The 17,917-nt window shown below is 56.0% G+C and overlaps 2 protein-coding genes across 2 annotated transcripts; both read right to left on the bottom strand.

Annotated features, from left to right (window-relative positions):
* Positions 1-878: 878 nt before the first annotated feature.
* On the bottom strand, positions 879-7,496 carry BESB_013200 (transporter, major facilitator family protein; the record flags this gene model as incomplete). The annotated part of the gene is made up of 8 exons (XM_029360050.1): positions 879-1,034; positions 1,592-2,008; positions 2,362-2,464; positions 2,736-2,815; positions 3,244-4,547; positions 4,849-5,392; positions 5,736-5,897; positions 6,273-7,496. The coding sequence occupies 8 exons, from the start codon at positions 7,494-7,496 to the stop codon at positions 879-881; spliced, it is 3,990 nt and encodes a 1,329-aa protein (XP_029216717.1).
* A 3,840-nt stretch (positions 7,497-11,336) lies between these two features.
* BESB_013190 (uncharacterized protein) lies at positions 11,337-17,562 on the bottom strand (the record flags this gene model as incomplete). Its single annotated transcript, XM_029360049.1, has 8 exons — positions 11,337-11,500; positions 11,923-12,042; positions 12,484-12,597; positions 12,807-12,962; positions 13,785-13,875; positions 14,423-16,033; positions 16,225-17,072; positions 17,361-17,562. 8 exons carry the CDS (start codon positions 17,560-17,562, stop codon positions 11,337-11,339), a joined length of 3,306 nt encoding a protein of 1,101 aa, XP_029216716.1.
* Positions 17,563-17,917: the final 355 nt, after the last annotated feature.

Here is a 17,917-nt window from a genome sequence, read left to right as displayed (position 1 = left end):
TGCCAGGTGAAAAGCGAGGAGAAGCCGCTGATAAAACATTGTAGATATGAGTTGCTCGGGCCTTGGAGTCAATATAATCCTGCTGCGGAGCGCGCGCCGACTCACGCTTCTGCTTGAACAACAGCGCCACTATCTTGGTAGCGCGACAATTCTGATGGAGAGAAAAATACGTGTGCCTTTAGTCGTGAGCAATCCAAGTTTGAGGCTCACACAAGTTTTTCCGGGACCAAGAAAAAGGAGGGAAGTCGGGACGACGAGGGCACTGGAAGCATCTGAAGGGGTGAAGAGTGATTCTTCTGTAGACGGTAATCGCTCTCATCCGTGCTTCCACAGTGAAATCCTGTTTCCGTCGCTCCACCGAAGCGCACCACTCCGACAACGCCACCTCGCTTCCAAGCGTGTTTTATGTACAAGCGACAAGACTTTGCACAAGACACTGGACAAAGACGCACGACGCACTGGAAACCGTTTGTCCATGAAGCACAGCCGGTCCCTGCGCGTTCGTTGCTTCTGAAGTCGTCGCTTGACGCAGCCTCGACCTCTAGCCATAAATCTCCTTTAAGTGCGTGCGGCACGCAGAGTTCTGAGTAAACTAGTGAGGAATTGACTAGGCGCCGTATTCTCGAAAGTTCAAGACACTGCTTGTATGCAACAAAGCATGCGCCATAGCGAATCTCCGATGCGGACAAAGCACAAGCGCGAAGACCCAGATGGCCTTCCTTTATGCGGCCACGCTGGGTCGACGAAACAAAAAAAAACTGGGGCGGCGGAAACAAGGATACACGCCCAACGATGGGGAACTGCTGCCAACCCGTATCAGGTATGGGACGATTTTGGGCACCGGCTAGCAAATCAAGAGTTGTATAAACACAATTTATTCACTCTTCTCGACGGACCTCCTGGATCTCGACTTCACTGTTGACGCGGGCTTCATCGCGATACGACACATATGCAGGCTTGATCCGCAGGCGCCACGCAACAATGGATGCGGCCAGCAAACCGCCAACGCCGAAAATCGACCACAAGAAAACAACCTGAGAACAGCAGGACAGCAGAAGAAGAAAAGAACGCCTTCAGTCTCCCCGTGAAAACACACTCCGACCCGTGATGCACACACACTGATTATCTGTCCTCTGCGCTTCTGTCTTCCACGGCTCTGCGATCAGGTTAACCCGCAAGGTGCGCGCCGAAGCTACAGCACCTCCGGGTCATTTGATCTCTTTATCCAATCAGGCTAGATACTCCCCGCGTACCAAAATGCAACGAAATGTACAACTACGTTTATGCATGCGAATCTTATGGCATGCGCTGTGAAACTCCGGATGCGTGCTGCCTCCTCTCCGTGACGAAGACGACGCACTCCATTTTGACGGCGTCACCGAGCGAGGCAAGGCTACACGAGAAGATCGTGAACTATCCATACACTGGACGACTTTGCCGCGCACTCCGCTGTCTACATGTATACATACTTATACTACAATACAAATATATATATATATATATAATGATAGAATAACATATCGGGAGATTTACGTGTGGACACAAGCTCCACCCATGCCCTTCTTTCCGAGCTTTGATTTCTCTTCCTTACGCGCATGCCCCAAGTGAGGCCAGCTGCCTGGATGATTGCGCCGGGGACCAGGGTGCCTAGAACGTAGCCGAAGACGTTGTAGATCATCATGCAGAAGCCGCTGCCGAAGGCGCGGACTTCGAGAGGCACGGAGGCAATCACAATCCCCGTTGCCGCCGGAAGGATGCCTCCGCCGAAGAAGAGAATTCCCCAGATAAAGCAGATGATGGCGACAAAGTTCGCGACCCACGAGGCGCAGAGGCCAAAGATGAGGCAAATCACCGCCCAGGAGCCGAGAATGAGCAGCGTCCGCAGCATGCCTTTCTCATTCTTGTATCCGCCGAGGTAGTCGATGAACCACCCTCCCGCCAGAACGCCGACGATAGGCGCCGTCGCCGCCGTCACATTGAACGCCAGCAAAACTTGTGCTCCAGGCACCTGCGAAGGAGACGCCGCACCCATGTGAACGACGCAGCCGATTCAAAACACGAGTCCAGCAAAGAAACGACCGCCACGCCATCTTCCTTCGTGAGGCCACACAGTCCATGAAGGACATACCAACACCGCAACGTGAGCAACGAGCGAACGCCGACGAAAAAAACAACAGCGGCCCGCGGCGCGACACAGCATCGGGCTCCAGGTAAACGGCGGTGTGAGGGTGAAAGGATACAGGCGAGGGGGAAGAAGGCGCTCATGAGAGGAGGGAGGAGCACACTCTCGAATATTGAGCCGCATTTCAAAGACGAAAGCGCATCCTTCCGCACGCCACGCCCTTCTGACAGCGGACATACCTTGAGCTCCTGTTGGAAGTACGTAATCGACCAGAATTGTATCGCCGTTACTTCGAAGAAAAGCGCACAGAGCGCGACCGTGACACAGACGTAGATCGGACTCCTGCACAGAACGTGGATAACCGAGGGCAGAAGGGAATGGCGAAGCCAAGCAAAGTCTTCGCATCGAGGCAACTCAATGTCTAACGGGCTTCGCTCCACTAAAGAAAGCTCGTGGCCACGACCCGCTGCCTCCACATCGTCTTATGTGTACGGAACTGTCCATGTGGCTCGCCTACAAACCGCGGAGGCATTCACCGGATTTGAGACGCCCGCAGAGGAGTCAGTACACCACCCCGGCGACACACCAGAGGGGGGCCATTCAAGGCACTCACTCGAAAAGCATTTGAATCGATTGCCAAACGCCAAAGGTCCTCGGGGCAGTACTGAGCGCTTCGACGTGCGGTTCAGGCTCCTGCAGCGCAGAGACGCACGCACAGAAAATAGAGATCAACTCAAAACCGACATCATTCGCCGGCCGAGCAAATCATGATTCATATCGCTGGAGTACCAGCGGGACGCGACTGACACTAAGGGCATGCAGATCTCGAAGCAGCCGCAGCTGCCACCGCCAACGCAGAAGGCAGAACGAGGCGGCACGCAGCGCTCGAGTGCGGAGTGCGGCCAGTGCAGCGGACAACGCACGAGAGCCGCGCGGTCTACTAGTAGTTGAGGCGCGTGGGCGCTTTGCAGTCTCGGACTAGAACTGCATGAACAGGCTGAGGCGTTTCTCACGTTGCCCACATGCTTCAGCACTGGAATCCCTCTTCCACTTGCTGACGATGTGGTAGCGTGAGATTATCCGCAAGCGAAACAAACAGAGCCTGTGATGAAAAGGCGTACCAGGGCAGCTCCTCCGGTCGCGAGAGCGGTAAGTCTCCGCTGCCCGGTGCTGCTGCTTGTGCTTCGCCTTCTAGTACTCGCGACCCAGTCGCCGTCATCTGCATCTCCTCCGGCCTGGCTGCTCGCCCCCTCGAGGTCCGCTGCGCCTTCACGCGCGCGATCCTCTGCGTCGCTCCCCGTTCTTCGCCTTCTGCCGACAAGAGACGCAACTGGCGCAGCGCTGCTGCTGCTGCGTTCGGTTCGGCCGCCGCGGACGCCCCCCCCCGCCTCCTCAGACTCCAGCGTCGTCGCAGCGCCAGGCGCCTCCGTCGTAGGCCGGCCCACAGCAGGTCTCTCCCTCAGAGAGCCCGCCCCGCCCGGGAGCCTGGCGGCCTGGACATGCTCGGAGACCGAAGACGAGGCAGTGGAGCGGCGGCGGTGCGCCAGAGACGGGACGAACACCGAGGGCCCGCCGGCGACCCCACCGACCTCCCCAGTTCCCCCCTCAGCCGCGCCCTGCGGCCTGCCGTCGGTCCGAACGAGAAGGAGCGGGTCCGCGGTGCCGGCGGCCCAGTTGAAGGCCTCGAAGGCGAGCGTCGTCGAGTGAGGCGTGAGGAAAGTCATTTGGTACTGCACTTCGCTAACAGTCGAGCCCGCCCGGTTCAGATTGCCTCCAGCGGGCTCAGCCGCCCCCGAGATGCTGCTGGCCCTAAGCCCCCCGCCGACCAGCGGGTGCCGGGCGCTGATCTGGGCGAGGGAGAGGCTCGCCCCGGGCCCGGCCCGCGCGCCCCGGGGCCCGTGGGGTTGACCTAGGCCCATCTCCGGCACGGAGGCGCACGACCGGTGGTCGCCGCGGAGCATCGGGTGCGAGAAGGAGACGCGCTGCGCCGAAGAGGACGCGTTCCGTGATCGGCGCCGGGTCGCGCCCTCTCCCGGCAGCAACTCGCGGCCTTCCTCAAGAGCGGCCGCCGCCGCCGCAGCGGCCTCTGGTGAAGACGAAGGCGGAGGCCCCAGACGAGACAGCGTCGTCAGCTCTCTGGCGCTCTCAGGCGAGCCTGACACAAGGTAGTCGGCGCCTGTGGACGCCTGTTGAATGTCTGAGAGATCCAACAGCGTCACAGGCACGTCGCCCGTCGGCCGTGGCACAGCAGCATCGCTGCCCCCAGCCGTCGCCGCGCTCGAGATCGCCGCGCGAGCTGCATTCACACTCCCCGGGGCCGGGCCGGGGTTGGTTTGCGAGGCACGGCGCGTGAACGTAGGCGACGTGGCAATGAAATCCAGGGGAAGCAGGTTGGAAATGAGGTCCTTGCGAAACTGCGGAATGCCTGAAGAACACGCACCCGCCGCGCACCGCAGAAAAAAGAGTCACACGCGGAGAAGCGAGAGACTCATGATACGGCCGGGCGAGGGCGACCCCGACGGAGACTCGCATGCGTCGTGGTGTAGCGAAGAAAAGTGACGGCGGATGCACGCGCCGCCCCGTGTGGCAACGCGGCAATCTATGACAGAAGACCGCCGACACTTTAGCTGCCTATAAGGCCAAGAGTTCTGCAGTCAGGTGCGTTACACGATGTCCCGACTTCGGTGACTCTCAGCCCGGCGACCGCAACACTCCATACCACGTACTTTCGCATGATGAGCACTCGGAGCTGCGGACCCTTCGGGGAACTTTCGCTCCTCTCGGCGCGCCTCCAGTTTGTGCCGCCCCTCCTCCTCCCGCCGCTGCTGCATCGCCTCCTCTGCCGGCCTCTTCATCGTCAGCTGTGGCGCGCCGCGCGGGGAGAGGCACCATGGTCATTTGCAGCGCGGAGAGCCGGCGAGACCGCGAGCCTGAATACCTCTTGCCTCCCGCGCTTTCGACCCCAGCTGCCTCCGCCTGGCTCTCCTCTTCGTCTCGAGCGGCCTCCGGGGCCTCCCGCGCGCGCCCCGCCCGGCGAGCCTCGGGGCCGGAGACTGACGGGGATCTCTCTGACTCGCCTTCAGTGTCCTCCCTCGGAAACCGAGGGCTGGAGGCCAGATGAACCGGCGAACTGTCGACGCCTGACGCTGAAGCCATGGTCTCCGCAGACCCCTGTCGCTTCCCAACGCCATCTCCCTCTTCCGCTTCCTCCAAAAGGGCCGCCCCGGCTGCATCCGCGTACGCCGCGTCGTGGGGTGTGTCTCCGAGGCTCTGTGGAAAAGGGACGCGAAACATAACTCGCAGAAAAAGGTACAACGGCCTCAACCAGGGCTACAAAAACGCGCAAACTGTCAGGTCGGAAGGAGAGGGCACAGCGACTTGAACTAGAGAGCGTAGAGCGGGATGAGCCGGCGAATGACGAAGATGGTCTCACGCCCCTTAGCAGACTGAGTCGCGAAGGTCAGGGAAAATAATGACACCTAGTGCGAGCATCCCTCGCGAAGCAAAGCCTCAGCATTTCCTGCAGGGAGGCGCGCCGTCCGCGATACACACTGGAGCTACGCTCTGCGTGGAGAAAAGCCAGGCTGTGGCGTCGCCTCTCTAGCGACCTTACCTGCGCCATGTTGATATCCACAAAACGCTGCGGAACGCAAAGCCAGATCGCCAGAAGAATGAAGAGTGCGATGGCCTGGATGAGCAAGGCGTAGCGCCACGAGATGGATTGCACTCCGTTGCGTGCGGCAGTGTCGAAGGAGCCTGCAATGACACATCCCAGCTGAAAGGCGGAACCAGCACGAAGGGAAAAAAAGGAGACGTGAAGCTAGACCAGGAGACGTGAAGCGACGCGGAGCAAACCGCAGTCGCACAGGCATACATCAACGGCAAAACGTATCTCTACCATCTCCAGAAAAGGCTGGCAGCCCAGACACTCCACTCCCCCTTGCTAACGTGAAAGACTGAAGAGAAGGCCGGCTCCCCCCTTCCGCCCTCCCCCTCCCCCCCGTCTCCCTCCCGTCGACTATCAGGACAAGAGAGAGGAACCAAGCAGGGCCAAGCACATGAAACCACACTGCCGTCGCTGCCCTCTCTTGCCGTTTCTCTTGGTTGATTTTGGCATGCTGGTGTGCGCCGCGTGTCGCCTTTTCCTCACCATGGTGCCAACGACGACGCCTCCCTGTGCAAGGCCCATCCACAGAGTGAGCTTCTCCGCAGGGGCGAATTGGTCAACCCAGACAGGCGCGTAGATGGAGAATCCGGACTGCGAGAGGCCGATGAGGAGGCGGGAGAGGAAGAGCATCCACTTGTAGTAGGCGAGACCCAGAAGCCCTGTGGCGAGGAGATTTACGACCATGGTGATGAGGCAGAACCACTTTGGGGAGAACGTCGTGAGGCCGCGCCCAACGAAGGGGCTCGAGGCGACGAGTCCAATGTAGGGCAGGGAGCCGAGAAGGCCTGCAGCGGCGCCATCCATGTGGAAATGCTCCTGCAGCGTGAGCAGAATCGCCGGCACGACGCCCGAGTCGAAGTTGACAAACACTTCTAGTGCGAACATGAGGCAAAAGACGCACATAATCTTCACCTCGTTCCTCCGCTGCTGCTGCAGCGCCTCGCGCATCTCCAGCGACATTCCGCCATCAGCTTCTCGCTTCTGCAGCTCGACTGCACTCTCCCGCGCGCCGCCCACGTTGCTTCTTCCTCCACCTGCCGCCGCGCCACTGCTTTGCTGCTGTCTGGACCCGACCGCCCTCATGCCCGTCTTTCCGCGCTCTGCGCCCTGCCGTCGTCCGCCGCCGCTGCGATCTTCAGTTCTACTCGGTTCTTCGCGCCCGCTGGGGCCGTCCGTCCGCCGTTCAATTCTCTCTGAAGAGCAGGGGCCAGAGAAGCAGCGCAGCGAAGGCAGCTCGCGAGCTCGCGGCCTCCCTTCGTCAAACAACTCATAGCCAGTCCCGGAGTTGGTGCTGCGGCACCGCCGCCCAGCGGTCCCCCCGCCCGCTTGGCCGTCGACTCCGCTGCTTCCTCGCGTCATATCGTACGAATAATCTGCAGCGGTTGGCGCCAAAGAAAAAACCCCTGAGCCGTCGCCCGCGGAGAGCTCCCCCCGGGGCTTCTCGCAGTCTGAGAGACGGGTTTCCTTCTCAGTCCACACCCCGCCAACGAGGCAACCGTCGCGGGCTTCACTGAACAACACGACTGCGCGTTTCGCATTCTTCCCCGACGTCTTCCGCGCGGGCGCCTTGGCGCCACATGCGCGTGGATCTGCGGCGGCCGCAAGGCTGCCCGCAGAGGCGTCAGCGGGCGCGCAGGAACCGGGGGCGTGGACGATGGTAATTCTCTGTTGGGGCGGGAAGTCGGGGTGTGCCTGAGTGGCTATCATCGTGAGGAGGGAGTCTCGAATAAGAAAACTTCGCAGAGAGGCGCCCTAGTCCGCTTGGTCACCCAATTCACGCAAAGCATGATCGCGGACAGAGAGAAGAGGACGGAGGAAAAGCGAAGCGAAGATGGCTACTGAGTCGGAGTCCCTGGCTCCGCGCAGCTGTGTCTCTTCGATGCCGAACTGGGGCTTCAGCGTCTCTTTTTCCGCACCGCACAGCAGGCAAGGAAACGCGCTAGCCCGACAAACCTGTCCGCCCACAGGTGTGCTCACGCCCGCAGACTCTATTCACGAAAAGGAGGAGACAGTTCGGACGCGAGAGCAGCACTGTGACGAACTAAACTATACCTGTTGCATGGCTTCTGCCGTTTACGCCAAGGCGATAAAGGGAGTTGCAGAGTTGGAACGCGCGGAGTCTGTGTAGCGCGAAAGCCACCATCGGCTCAACTAGGAGTCAACAGTGGGGGATGCTACCAGGAAAGAAGGTAGTCAAGTTGCGACACATATTCTCCTTCCTTCCGAATTGTCGCCTCCCACAACAGGAACAGGTTCCACTCTCCTCGAAGGGTGCAGAGTAGCGACATCGCTGAAGAGTGCACAACTTCGCAGCCAACGGGCCACGTTGAGAACTGTCCGTAAAGCGGGAAGCATCTCAATCGTTCCCCTTATTCGAATGAGGGGGACTTCGAGTGCGGGCTACACAGATAAGGGCAAGCTGTACGCGGGTACATGCTGAAAACCCAGAAACTGCAGCGCCTGCGACGACAGCCACCGAAACACTGGTTGGAGGCCTGCGAGCGGTAAATCGAAGAACCTTTGCTGCCTTCGTTCCTCATGCAGCGCGCCTCAAAAACAAGCTGGACGTCGTACAGCACTCCGACGGACGCTGTTTCCAAGACTTGGTCGTGACGCTTATGAATGCGTTGACGCTGACTGAGACACACAATGGGTGGTGAGCATACCATCCTTTTTGTGACGGCATGCGAGTGGAATTTCTCTCGCAGCGCGGACCAGCTGCGAAAACAACCCAGCTCAACACCGCTTTGCGTCGGGGTACTGCATGACTTTTGGCTGCTGTTCGTGTCACCCCAAGCACTGTTGTGAAGTATCCGCCCTTCGCAGCCGGCCTGTGGTCGCTGATGAAATCCCTGATACACAAGGGCACAGTCTGGTGTGAAGAAACAGAAAAAACATGCACAACGCTTGTTTACGAGTCGCCAACGATGCAGCGCGCAAAAAGCTTCGCCTGCAGTTGAGACTGCTCCGGAGATTTATGCCTGCCCCTGCGGATGCTCATGCGACGGGGCGGCGCAAGGGTCGTACCAAAACTGGTTGTCGGTGGGACTTCTTTTCTCCTGGGAAAGACTAGTCTTGACGCGTTTAGTGACTGCGAAAGGAATATTTAGAGTCAGTGCCACTCATTCGAGATGTGTACCCCTATAAATTCGTGTGATTTTCCCGTGGAAGACGGAATGGCCCCGGTCGCAAAAGCCGGCATAAAAACCCGCCGCGCCACCGGTTCATGTCTGGAGGAGGATCGCCATAGTGACTGCTGGGGATTTGGACACAGTGCTGGCTTCTGTACCGGCGGAAGAGAGAACCGTCAAGGCACACGGCAGTTTATAAAGTACTGCTATCTGGGTGCTGGTAGCGCGGCCCGGCAGAAACTCGGTTAAGCATATGCAAGCAACACATTCAATGAACGTGTGTGGCCCCCCATGAAGTAGCCGACCACGGGAGCCAGCGCCCGTCGCGGTGGCTCCCCGATGTGATGCGAGACTCGTCGGTGGAGAACCAGGGTATACTGCGCAGGAAATCAAGCGAAAGCGGTGTTCTGACACGATGACGGCGACCTCTGAGGCCACAGAATGGGAGTTCAGCTGGTCCGGGCTGACCGGTTCAGACGCATGTGTGAGTGCCCTTGTCGTGCTTCTCCAGCAGCAGCGAAAGGAAACAGGAAGCTCGTAGTATTTGGAGCCTAGACACCAAGAGACACACAGACGGTGCGAGGGACTTGACAAAAATCGTCCTTTTTTGTTTTTGCGAGCTGTACGGCAGCCCCTTCGGCTGTCCGTACCACGTGATGCATGAATGCCACCCTTGTGCCGCCGACGTGGTGATTCGTAGCGGGGGAACATCTCAAAAAATGAAGCTGGCTACCGTGGACGGCAGCCAGAGCACGTGGGCCTGACAATATTTTTGCGTTTGCTTCGTGACCTCGCAGGCGCATTCCTACAAAGGTCAGGCGATCTAGCGCTCGACTGCGAACGTCTGTGACGATCCTGGAACGTTAACATGTATTGCCACGAAAGTTGACGTCTAGACACGCCAGTTATCGCGCCCGCGTATGCCGGTCATGATCACCTGAAGTCTCGAGTACACGTGTCGCTCTCTCATGCTAAGTATTCGTGCAGACGCTTGCAACCTACCGGGCGGAGTACGCGTCGCAGTGTTCGATGTCAAGAGCTATAGTTCGTTGCCTACTGGTCACTTGTCACTGCGCTAATCTATGTCCAATCCCTCGTGCACTTCAGTTCGAATGCCGTAAGAACCTGGCGAGATCGGTAACTACCGTAGAACAGCTTTAGCCACATTCTTCGGTAGCTCCGGCTCTCGTAAGAGACAGGCAGCATCACAATTCCTTCTGTTGACAGCTGTCGTGCAAAGCCCTCCTATTAAGATCGTCTTCATGAAGCTGGTAAAGGAAGTCCGGCATACGGCATCCAAAGGTGGTTTGTTGGCGAGAGTTGTGACGAGTCCGCAACCGTCGAAATTGCTTTTTCGGCACCTACCAGGTGAACGTCTAGTTGTTTCCGCCACAGTAAAGGAAGGTCGTATTTGTGTACAACGGATCGACCATTCGCAACAGCAAGCGTGGCTTGCGCTCGCTTTTGTTCCGGCCGCGGCGTTAATTATTGAACAGGCAGTCCACACTAGCGTTCACGTGCCGTTTGTGCCTCAATTTGCCAATATTACTACAGACTGGGTATGATATGGGAGCTGGGCAATCAAACACCGTCAACAAGGAAAGCGCAGGCCGCGCCTGTCAACTAGTATCTAAGTAAAACTCGTGTGCTTCATAGAGCCGAGTGTGAAGCCATAACCTTGGTCGGATATTCGAATGGACAACCATGCGCCAAGAAAAGCTGGCCTCGCCAGACAGGAGTACCATGCTACCTGCTTGCACATCGGCATTGCCACCGGCAGAGTATAATCCTACGAGCGCCATATGAATCGGGCAGTTCTGCACGCATCCTCTTACTTTGCAGCCGTACATGATCTCATTCGACTTCCAATTGGACGCGACGCCAAGACAGTATTCGCCGGCAGGCATATACGCACTGCCTCGCTGAAACACAGAGCACGGTCCTGTGACTCTTCTCTGCTCGCTTCTCTCCGCGTCACCCTTTCCTGAGTCTTCAGGTTCCGCATAAACTTCAGGGATCACCCAAATTCTGTGAGCAAGCGCTTCACGAAGCCAAAGCAACCACCGGAACTGTAGCATTCCGTACACCCATCTTCGACAGCGGTTCGTTGTTGCCCTTACTCTTCTCTTCTTCCGATGACGTTTAAGCGAATGGGGTTGCCCTCGCCGTAGACCAGGGTCCTCATGTGCATATACGCAGACACACACTGCGCTGAAAAAGAGGAGTAAATGAATGAAATCCCCTCGTGTTCGTAGTGCCCTCTTAGCCTAGTGAGTTTGTTGATATGGCCTTTGATTACACCAAAGTATAGAACTCGAGATATCAAACGCCACCGAGCCCCGCATTTCCAAATGCGCCTCTCCACAATTACTCCAGGAACCATTTCACGTGCAAAACTATTTACTCTTCAAAGCATCTAGTCGAGATCCTGTAAAATGTGCTTCATCCACCTATGCCCAGCTACTGGATGGGCAATAAGCTGGTCGAACTCTGACACACACACGCGGATGGGCCCAGGCAGCAATGTAAATGTCAACTCTCCGCCATGCCGGTAGACTTCGCCGTCTAGCCCATAGATGCCTGCGAATACATCCGCATCAGAGCAGATACACGCTTAGCTGCTATGTGGGAAACATGCTTGAACTTACTTCATCTTCTTCATGAGTGTTGCACGGGTCTTCATCCAGGCACAGCATACAGCGTATAGCACATACGCACGCAGTACCGAGTATTTTTCTGTTTGCTGCTTTGTGAGGCTCCCCGCTCGCAGATTAGAGACACAAACGAACGAAGAACAAACACATCACACTCCATCTGTCCGTAACTACGCAAAAAACTGTAGGGACTCTTGAATCACCGTAACTACTAGAGCCGCTGGCACAGTTGCTGATTGCAACGCAACGGAAAAACGTGAGCGAATTCCTCATTCGTAAATAGGTAAACGTCTTAAGCATGCGAATGTGTTGTGATAAATGGTATAATGAGTGCTAGTTACACCTTACCTGGCTCAGTGAGCTTGATGTGTACGCGTTTTACCGGCAACATCTCAAGTCCTTTCTCCTCCGCCATGCTCAGCCTTCTCAGATCTCTCATATAAGCCCACAGTCTTGCTCGGCTGATTGCTGAACAACACACAGAAACGGGACACGTCAAGACAACCGAAACCTGGTCTCGACGTTCATATGCTACTCGTAGGTATGTGGAACAACAGCTCAGAAGATCTGTGTGCACCGAGCGAACGGGTTCTTCGAGCGCGAGATTCGAAAAGATTTGCAGTGTCTTGTCCCACGTAGTCGTGCAAAAAATCTCCTATTTTCTAGTACCACTAGTGAACTCTTTTAGTTTGATCCTAGGTACGCAGTGAACTAACAAGATGCACAGAACGACCAGTGGCGTAATCAGATGGAATCCGCGAGCCACGACAATATAACCGACGCAGCTTTTGAACTCTGTCGGCAATCAAAACACAATTTCGTGCATTCCGTCCACTTTGCTACAGAAACACTGTCGACTACTTCCGTAATCCCACCGGGTCGCCTGGATTCTGTGGCAGACGTCCTTACATCCGTCCATGAGAAGCAGCCAAGCGCAGGGTCCATCCATTTGGGCTTGTCGTGCGATTGGGCGGTCATCCGTCCAGTGTTGAATGACGTCGAGCGCGACGACCATGTAGTTACCTGGGGATCAGGACAGATTCACGAATCTCACACGGATACATCACCACAAGGCAAAACCCTCTGCCTGCGCGAGGCGAGAGACCAAAGCCGAGATACACCATCCCGCAACACCTCTCCGCAATAGAACACAGGCTGCTCCACCACGTGTCTCAAGCAACGCGGCTGTCTAGGTTGAAATGAAAAACCTGCTGCTGCGAGGCAAGACGTACCAATTCGATGTATCACCTCTCCATTAGGCAGAGTCGCTGTAATGTAGGCCGGGAATGTTCGGCGCATAAGGAGCTGGTACAGAAAGGCTAACGTATATCTCATGTGCCCCGTCCAGCGCATGTCTTCGCTATGCACTTGCGCAGTCCCGATGAATCCTGTGCAAAACCAACGGTAGAAGCACGCAGCACAAACTTGATGCGGGAAACTACAGAAAGGCTTCGCTCGACTAATCTGTTACGAAACGTGAGCAGGAGAGCAACTGCGTAGGTAAACTGGAAAACATGCTCTCAGACGCAGTCAAACGTCCCCGTCAATGCTACATAGATTTTTAACAGCAGCAGCATGTATACAGTAGCACCACGGACAATAGGCGGCATTTCTGCAAGACCTCATCTCCCTAGCAAGGAAGTGCAGCAGACATCAGTCAGATTCTGGGACAGTTGTGTGTGCGCCATCAAGAGAAGTGCTACCAACCGGCGTAAATGATAGGTATCTTGACGAATGAAGAGACCGATATAACTGGTGGGCGTGCGTATGGTCACTTGCTTGCGGAAGTCTCGGGGCATTTTCAATGAGGTAGAACCCATCATAATATTTACCGTAGAGAACCAGTTCACGAATTATCTTATGAGGAAAGAGGATCAGGCCCTGGACTGTGCATGAAAACACAAATGCCCCGAGACTTCCGCAAGCAAGTGACCATACGCACGCCCACCAGCTATATCGGTCTCTTCATTCGTCAAGATACCTATCATTTACGCCGGTTGGTAGCATTTCTCTTGATAGCGCACGCACAGCTGTCCCACAATCTGACTGATGTCTGCTGCACTTCCTTGCTAGGGAGATGATGTCTTGCAGAAATGCCGCCTATTGTCCGTGGTGCAGGAACACGCAGATGAGTGCATCTATGAGCGGAGCAGATGAAGCGTCATGTCAAAGGACGGCACGAGACTCAGTGGAACTTAGCATACACTTACCGAACTCTAGCGAATTGCAGCATAAGTGCCGCTCTCCACCTGCTTCAACCAGTAACGCATTGATCCTCGTCGTACGGCATTCGTGGATTCTCTGATAAAACAAATACAGATTCACAGAACTAGAGCGCATCGTAAAGTTAGGCCCGGACAGCGGCGGAGCCGATTGACTATAATGTTAGGAATCCCACTACAACAAATGTTGTTGAGGTGATGCGGCAGTTCGACGCATCAGGCAGCCACACTAATACACATGTCAGCAGTGGACGACCAAAGCTTTGGCATTCGTTTGTCTCATCTCAGAACTCTCGCCCTCGCAGGTTGGCGCTACGACCCGCGCGGCATCGGTCTTTGTTCACTGGCGGTCCAACTGCGGCTCTCCGACGACCGGCTTGATGACGGCTATCCAGCGATGTTACGGAAACGGCGTGCGCACAGCGTCGGAGGTGTACTTTATTACCCTCAGTGCCACTATTGCTTTTGAAAAGTCTGGTAAAGGCAAACTGGGTCGCTATACTCAGAAGTGGACGTACGCGGCCCAGCGCATCTAGAAGATCATATCACATCTATAGGCATCAACACCGACGGCAAACCTGGAGAATCGAGCACTTCACCATCAATGTGTATTTCCGAATCCTCACCCTCATCCAAAAGTGTAGAAGTCTCTCCCTCCCCATTTGCATCATATTGCTATCCTTCCCGGGCCCCATTTTCTCAGCGAGCTCGTCCATCATTTTGGCGACTCGGAGGTGGTGTTTCGCGAGTCTGACACCTTTCAGTTCGGGTGTGGGCGCAGGGGCCAAAAGGCGCGAGCACTCTAAAAGGTCTGCAGAGTCGTGCCTGGAAAGCGCGGCCATGCTCGCGACCATCTGCGCGGCAGGGGTCGCAAGAGCAGGCGTGTCTGTCATCAAGACATGTTGGCTTTTTTCGCGGAACTCCTCCATTGCTTTTTCTGCGGGGGACTCGGTGTGGTGTGACGGCGAAGAAGCTGGGTTCTGCCGTACCTTGTCTGCTCGTGCTTCCGCAGCTTGTGCGGCTCTTTCTGCAGCGGCGCAAGCTGCCTGTGCCACTGCCGCAGACTCTTCCGCCTCAACAGCAACCGTGGTCGCATAGGAGTCCCATCCATGGAGCGACGTTCCCTTCTCCGCAGCAGCGGCAGCTGCGGATGCCTCGTTTCTGGCGAGAGTGGCGACGTCAAACGCTGCCAAAGCGGCCGCCCGTGCTGCTACGGAAGGATCACGTGATGAGTCACATATGCCGGGCAAGACCTGGTACAGGGACATATTCCCAGACGCATCCTGAGGAACCGGGTCCACAAACTCTCCTGCAGCTGACAGTGGAGTGCCGCAGACCCCGCCGGTGTTCGTTTCACAGCTCTCTGCTGTGGAGGTACTCCGCGCAAAGTATGCGGACGAGTCCAAAGAAGACGCACTGAGCGACAAACTAGCTCCCTTGCTATGCCCTGCGTCCAAACTGTCCCGCTCTTGTCGGGCCATTTTATCGCCTGCGCCTTGCACAGGCGTCAGCCAGTCTGCGGAACATGACGGATTGGGGTGGCGGACTGACCTCCTTGAAGCCTTTGCCTTTTCTTTTTCTACTTGCTCCATAGCTGCGGCTGCAAGCTGTCGGGCATTGGCAGCGTAGCACTTTGCCGCGATGGAACCCGCGTGACTGAAGACGAACTCACTGCACCACGTGTTGCTTGTACCCAGGGGGACTGGAGTGATGGGCATATTCACGGGGAAAATGCATTTCTTCTCCTTGCATCGTTGGCACTTGGGGGAGCGGATTACGTTTCGCCTTGTGCTCGAAGGGAGAGAGTCATCGGATGCCGGGGATTTTCCCTCCTCGGGAGCGGGTTGTGTTAAATCCTCTTCGTCACCCTCCTGCAGCACATCTCGCCTCTTCTCCAAGCTAGCCCGAACAAGCAGGTTGACGATCGAGTGGTAAGAACCATCCCCCCGAGGATCAAGCACAAGTCGAAGACGTGCGACCACCGGTGAATAAAGGCGCACACTAACTCTCCATTCTTCTCGTCGAGCACAATTGGCAGAACCTTGGTATCCTGCCCAAACAAAAGTAGCAGTTCCTGAAGGCGCAAACACACAGGTAATAAGCCGGATGCAAGTCAAAATTCCGTCAGCGCAGTATTCACGCACAGTAGAAGATACCGCACTAATACGCGCAATCCAGCATGAGAGCACGCCGTACAGTAATCTCGCAATAATAAGGTTAGCGCACAGCTCCGTTATCTGCAGACGCAGGCACGCAAATTTGTGGGACCTGAGCACATAGTTGAGCTAGGGGGTTGACAGTTCGTCCCGAAAAAAGTGAACGAGTCCTACCACTGTACAGGGAACTACTAGACAGTTAGCCTCCTACATGCAAAGCCTGGGTGCATTCACAAGCGGGAATCCACTTTCCATGATACGGCCAAGCATACCGGTAGAATGAGTTTCTGGTAGTACGTCATCGCCATTCGTCCACCACTAGTCGGGTTAATGAGCGCCAAAATGTTGCGGACGCGTCCCTTCAAGTTTACGAACCCATAGCGACCGCAGAGCGGAGGCTGCGGCTTTAGAGCAGACGTGAGCTGCCCCGCTTTGTGAACAAACCGTTCACCCAACTTAAATTCCTCTTCCCTATCGTACGGATAAATTCTCTGCCTCACCAGATGAAATATATGATGTCGAGCAGCCCAGAAATGAACAAACAAACAGAACAACAGCTGCGCCCAGCAACGCCAGAGGGTCGGCAAATACCTCTCGTCGCCAAACGACGCCAACAATAGTGGATGCGCCGACGGGCAACTCGGTTCTTTTGGTGCATAGAACTGAACTCCCTGGTCATCGTCGCCACATGAAACAGGCACGGCCGCCGACGTTATTGCTACAAGCGCGTTGGTACGCAGCACATCTCTAAACAAGCCCCTGATGTATTCACTTCTTTGCAGGTGCCACCACAAGATCTTACACACAGGGTGCACGCCGCATATAACAAGAAACAACGCATACAGTCCTAGTGACAAACCGACATACGGACCACAGTATGGTATAGTTGTGAGCAAAGACTTCCGATCATCCGGAAACTTGACTTTCGATTTCGGCATAACTCGGTGTGCCTCGATGCTGCTGGTACGCGTTATTGCCGTTTCTATTCCGTCCTCCCTCTGGCCACAATGCGCCGCTGCAGCGGCCTGAGCGACCACGACATTACATGCTGCAGCAGCAGCCGCTGCAGCCGCAAACTCCGACGCAGAGCGGGAGAACCCCCCATTCAGAGAGTCAACGGCTGCAGATGCACACCACAAACAGGAGAAAACCGAAGAAACGTATCACCACTAGTCGGGCCTTGGGCACGAATCAACGACACCGATTCCCTGCAGCTCTGTTATGAACTCTGTATCCGCCTCCTTGTGGAAGAGCATAACTCCCTCAGAACCGAATATAGAGGAGCTGTCGCCCTGTACTGGCTAGTGCCTCCGTTCTGTAATCAGAACAAAACCGCAGGAGATACAAACGCCTGAGCAGCAGACTCTTTGACCAGATGAGGGCTTCTAACCGAAGGCACGATCCTTACGTGGATCCAAGGAGAGGGGAACCTCTTGATCTCGTCCTTCGTGACACCGACAGGAACAAAATCCCCCGAAATCTCCAGGTTCCTCTCCCGTACACCGGCGGCAGGGAGGACAAGGGAGATCTGCGACGGGGATGAAATCAGTCCTATCCTCCTCATTTGGAAACAAGTGCTCCCCCTCCTCATTTGGAAATGAGTGCTTCATTTCTTCAGCACTCATGAGCAGTTCTTCAACTGCAAGGTACCTGTACAAGTATTTCGAGGGTTTCCACTGACACACTTTGCTGCGCCAGGAAGCGATTTCACAGTTATGTGGAGACGCCCGTGCAGAGATCACACGGCAGGAGGAGAGAAGAGGAGCCAGGAGAGGCAGACCATAAGAAAAAACCCGCATGGAAAGCGTGCCAGCCTCACGGTTTGGTAGGCAAAACAAGAGGCTCACACAGCTGATAAAACGGAAAGGATAGATTGCAATATAGCGAGGCAGTCGGCCCACGCCACGAGAAAACTAAAGTTGGCTTGATACGGTGGTCAGAAAACCGGTCATCAATTTAACGGCA

This window comes from Besnoitia besnoiti, chromosome IX (assembly GCF_002563875.1).
Source record: "Besnoitia besnoiti strain Bb-Ger1 chromosome IX, whole genome shotgun sequence".
Lineage (NCBI taxonomy): Eukaryota > Apicomplexa > Conoidasida > Eucoccidiorida > Sarcocystidae > Besnoitia > Besnoitia besnoiti.
The sequence above is the reverse complement of the archived record's forward strand: the minus strand, read 5'-3'. Positions and strand labels throughout refer to the sequence as shown.